The following is a 4,002-nucleotide window of genomic DNA, read 5'->3' on the forward strand; positions in this document are numbered from 1 at the left end:
CACACTACCCTCTCACACACACACACACACACACCCTCTCACACACCCTCTCACACTCACACATACCACCCTCTCACACACACAGGTTGTTCATATGGTTACCCATAGACGGTATTTTCTCACCTGTCCTGGGCAGTTCTGGCCAACGGATGTGAGCAGAAGTGTCACGTGACTGTTTCAGAACCCATCCCCCAAAGCTGTGAAGGCACCACGTGGAGGTGGCGGCTGGTACTAAAGTCATCTCATACAATACGGTGAGGCCAAGCCCCGGATGGCAGCCCAGACAGGTGCAGGGGCTTGGGTCCCTGACAGGTAAGTGGTGGAGAGCCACACCAGCAGGCCTGGACCGCTCACCTTTGGAGTTTTAGGTGAGAAAAAACAAAGTTCTATCCTGTTTAAGCCACTGTCGTGTGGTTCTGTTGGTGGCAGACACACCTAATTCTAGCATTTACAAATAATGTTAAAAAATAAACCCATTCTTGCCCTAGCTGGTTTGGCTCAGTGCACAGAGCATCGGCCTGAGGACCAAAGGGTCCTGGGTTTGATTCTGGTCAAGGGCACATACCCGGCCCAGGCCCTGGTTGGGGCGCATGCAGGAGGCAACCAATCGATGAGTTTCTCTCACATTGATGTTTCTGTCTTTCCCTCTCTCTTCCATTCTCTCTAAAAATCAATGGAAAAATATCCTCGGGTGAGGATTAAAATAAAATTAATTAATTAAAAAATAAACCCACTCTCCATAAACAAATATTTCTTATGTGGGAGGCGTTACACCAAAAATGTGCCAAAAAAAAGAAGAAGAGGGGGCAGTGGATTTGGGGGGCTTTTCAAAGAGAGGCCTTGCAAAGGGTCTGTGTGAGCAAGCATAGCGCCTCCCCACCACTCACTCGGATGGTTAAGTTTAGGCATTTTCTGACTCCGTCCCATTATCTTATTGTCAAATAATCGCAATGAGCTAAGGGTCCCAGCACAGCTGTGTTGTGTCGTACCACACACAGCCGTACCTGCATGCCTCTGAGAAGAATTCAAACACAGGCACAGCCGAAGGCCGCGAGGAATGCCCGCTGATAACACAGGCAAAGCAGAGCGCAGAACAAAGGCATGCCCGGGGACTTACGTGGTTCTCTCTACTGTAGTAGGAAAGGGCAGGAAACCGCCGTCTGCTCCGGAACTTGGAACTCCCCACTATGATGTGTGCTGTGGCCGATTTGGGAACGTACAGCTCGGTCGGGTAGGAGTCACAAACCTGTCGCAGAAAACACAGCGGGTTTTTAGGCAACCGAGTCACGCTCTGCAAACCACCACAAGAAGTTCAAGTTCCGTTTGCCGGGCTTACAGGTGGGTGTCTACGGAAAAGTCACAGAGGAGGCAACTGTGAGGAAACCCAAAGCCACTGCAGAGAAATGAAGGGCTGCTGCGGCTACGACAGCAGAGCGAAGGGAAGCAAGATGCTCTTGAGCACCCCGCCTTGTGCACGGCCCCTTCCCAGGGCTCTTGGTGGGAGGCGAGACAGTGGCAAGCGAGCAGTTCTTCCATCCAAAGGGACCCATAGCAATTCTGCATCCTGGCAGCTGAGAACACCTTAGCTGCCTGCCCTGCTTGAAAGAGCCTCGCCCGGCCCTGGCCGGGTAGTGCAGTTTGGTTAGGGCAGCAGCCCAATGCAACAAGGTTGTGAGTTCAATCCCTGGTCGGGGCACATACAAGAATCGACCAATGAATGCATCAGTAAGTGGAACAACAAATCGATGTTTCTCTCGTTCTCTCTCTCTTTCCCCTCCTCTCTCTCTAAAATCAATAAATAGAAAGACAGTCTGACTGTGGGAAATGCAAGTACAACAGTGCTGTCCCGTCTCTGTCCCCAGCACACACTGCGTGCACTCTTGCCCCCGAGGCCTCCCTCAATACTCCTTCCGTCGACCTTCCCACATCTCATCCATTCTTCAAGGGCCAACCTCATGCCACCTCCTTCAAGAATCCTCCCCATCCTTCACCACCCCCCCTCCACACCCCAGCTTCCAGTTCATGTGGACTTCTGGCTCCCCGCACAATATAGCAGCTTTATTTTTGTTTCTCATGTGCCCACTTTATAAGAAACGATTTGCTCGCTCTGTGCAGCCGGGCAGTGATTCCCACTGTGGAAGCTGGCACCTTCGAAGGATCCTGCAGTGCAGTCGGAAATCCGCGCTTTAGGACCTGGCTCTGACTTGCCGACCTCACGACCTCTGGAAGCCCCACTACACTGAGCACTTTGGTTTCTGATCTCTAAAACACCGACGTGAAACAGAAATAGTACCCCACGGGGTTGGTATAAGGATGAAACTAGGTAGCACCCTGACGAAGGACTGCAGAAGCCACTGGGTCTGACGAAGTGTTGGAGGCGGCAGCAGTAGCAGCAGCCGATGTGTCTGCTGCTGGACACCCTGTGCTTCGACACCAGCCAATCAATCTCTTGGCAAAGTGAAGACGGCTCCGAAGGCAGTTCGTGGGCTTTGCCACAGCAAGTGGCTATTTCCTGGAAGCCAAGCACCTTCCTGGCGTTTCGAGAGGACCCCTCGAGCCAGGACAGCAACAGTGGAAGTGCTTTATCTGCGTGTCCTCTGTCCGTCACCCCCCACCCCATACCCCGCCTTCCACACTGGAAAGATGGGACTGAAGTGAGATCCAAGCCCGCAAAGCTCACACCCTGCTCCCTGATGACCCTTCCCTCGCCTGCCTGCACTGCCTTTGTCACCAGCTTGGAGAACAACATTGAGCAGGAGAAGAAAAAAGGGCCCCAAATGTAATTTCAGCATCTTGTCCAAGACATTTTAGGGAAGATCACCAGACCTTAACGTGGGCTCTGGTACTGACGCTCTGGAGGAAAATCCGTTCCTACAACGTAGGGCCCAGCCCACGAGGACCCGGAGAGCTTTTCCTGGAATCTGAGCCTCAGACACCAGGCTTCTTCCCCGTGTCTCACCTCCTTGGTCAGTGAACGAGGACATTACAACACAGACCACACCTGCTTGTCTGAGGTTCAAGAGACATGGAGTCATTGCATCCGACTAGTAACATTTTCCTAAAATAACAGTTTTAGAAGGGAAATTGGTATGTTTTCAGTAAGTTGGGGATTATCCACTTTCTTCTTATAAGAACGCCATGGAATGGCAAAGTTATTTATGATTAAATGAAATAAGAATAATGAAGTAATGGGTGAGATGCTTTAGCATGCTTATGACATACAGCTTTTCTTTCTTTTTGTTAAACCTCACCTAAGGATATTTTTTACATTGCTTTTTCAGAAAGAGTGGAAGGGAGAGACAGAGAGACAGAGAGAGACAGAAGGAGAGAGAGAGAGAGAGAGAGAGAGAGAGAGAGAGAGAGAGGGAGAGAGAGATACATTGATGTGACAGAGATACACTGACTAGTTGCCTCGTTTCTCTATCAATGGATGTTACAAACAAACAAACAGGTAAATGCTGCTGGCATCCTAATTTCAAGTACAACATCGTAAACTTCCCTATTCGTTCCATTTTTTTGTTTTACAAAAAGGATTCATATTTTCCTTTGCCTCTCACCATTGCTCCAGTTCTGTGAAGGCTGAACTATATTTGGAGTGAAATAAGAAGGACATTAATAAAATACTTGCCATCTTTAGACCCCAGTTCAGAGCAGTGAGTGTAACTAAAAATATGATCACTTACGGCCTTTCAACTAACAGAACTTACACCGCTAAGTGAATGTTTTCCTTTAAAGCGGGCAACGCAGGAGGCTGCTGCTCGCTCTGGAAATAGCTCGAGGCAACTTTGGAAAAGCCTCCCTTTGGAACCTCTGGGACCCTACCCTCCTCCCTGCCTGCAGGTGCGTGCATGTCACACACACTACCCTCTCACACACCTCACACTCACACACACACCCTCTCACACACACCCTCTCACACTCACACACACTACCCTCTCACACAACACACCCTCTCACACTCACACATACCACCCTCTCACACTCACACACACACCCTCTCAC

General features: G+C 50.0%; 1 protein-coding gene across 1 annotated transcript in view; it reads right to left on the reverse strand.

Annotated features, from left to right (window-relative positions):
* The window catches only part of MTMR7 (myotubularin related protein 7), a 68,243-nt gene that overhangs the window by 39,415 nt on the left and 24,826 nt on the right, over positions 1-4,002 (reverse strand). The window contains exon 5 of the mRNA XM_014537934.1: positions 1,118-1,246. Coding sequence (XP_014393420.1) covers positions 1,118-1,246 — 129 coding nt within the window. The remainder of the gene's footprint in view (positions 1-1,117; positions 1,247-4,002) is intronic.

Source organism: Myotis brandtii, unplaced genomic scaffold (assembly GCF_000412655.1).
Source record: "Myotis brandtii unplaced genomic scaffold, ASM41265v1 scaffold185, whole genome shotgun sequence".
Classification (NCBI taxonomy): domain Eukaryota; kingdom Metazoa; phylum Chordata; class Mammalia; order Chiroptera; family Vespertilionidae; genus Myotis; species Myotis brandtii.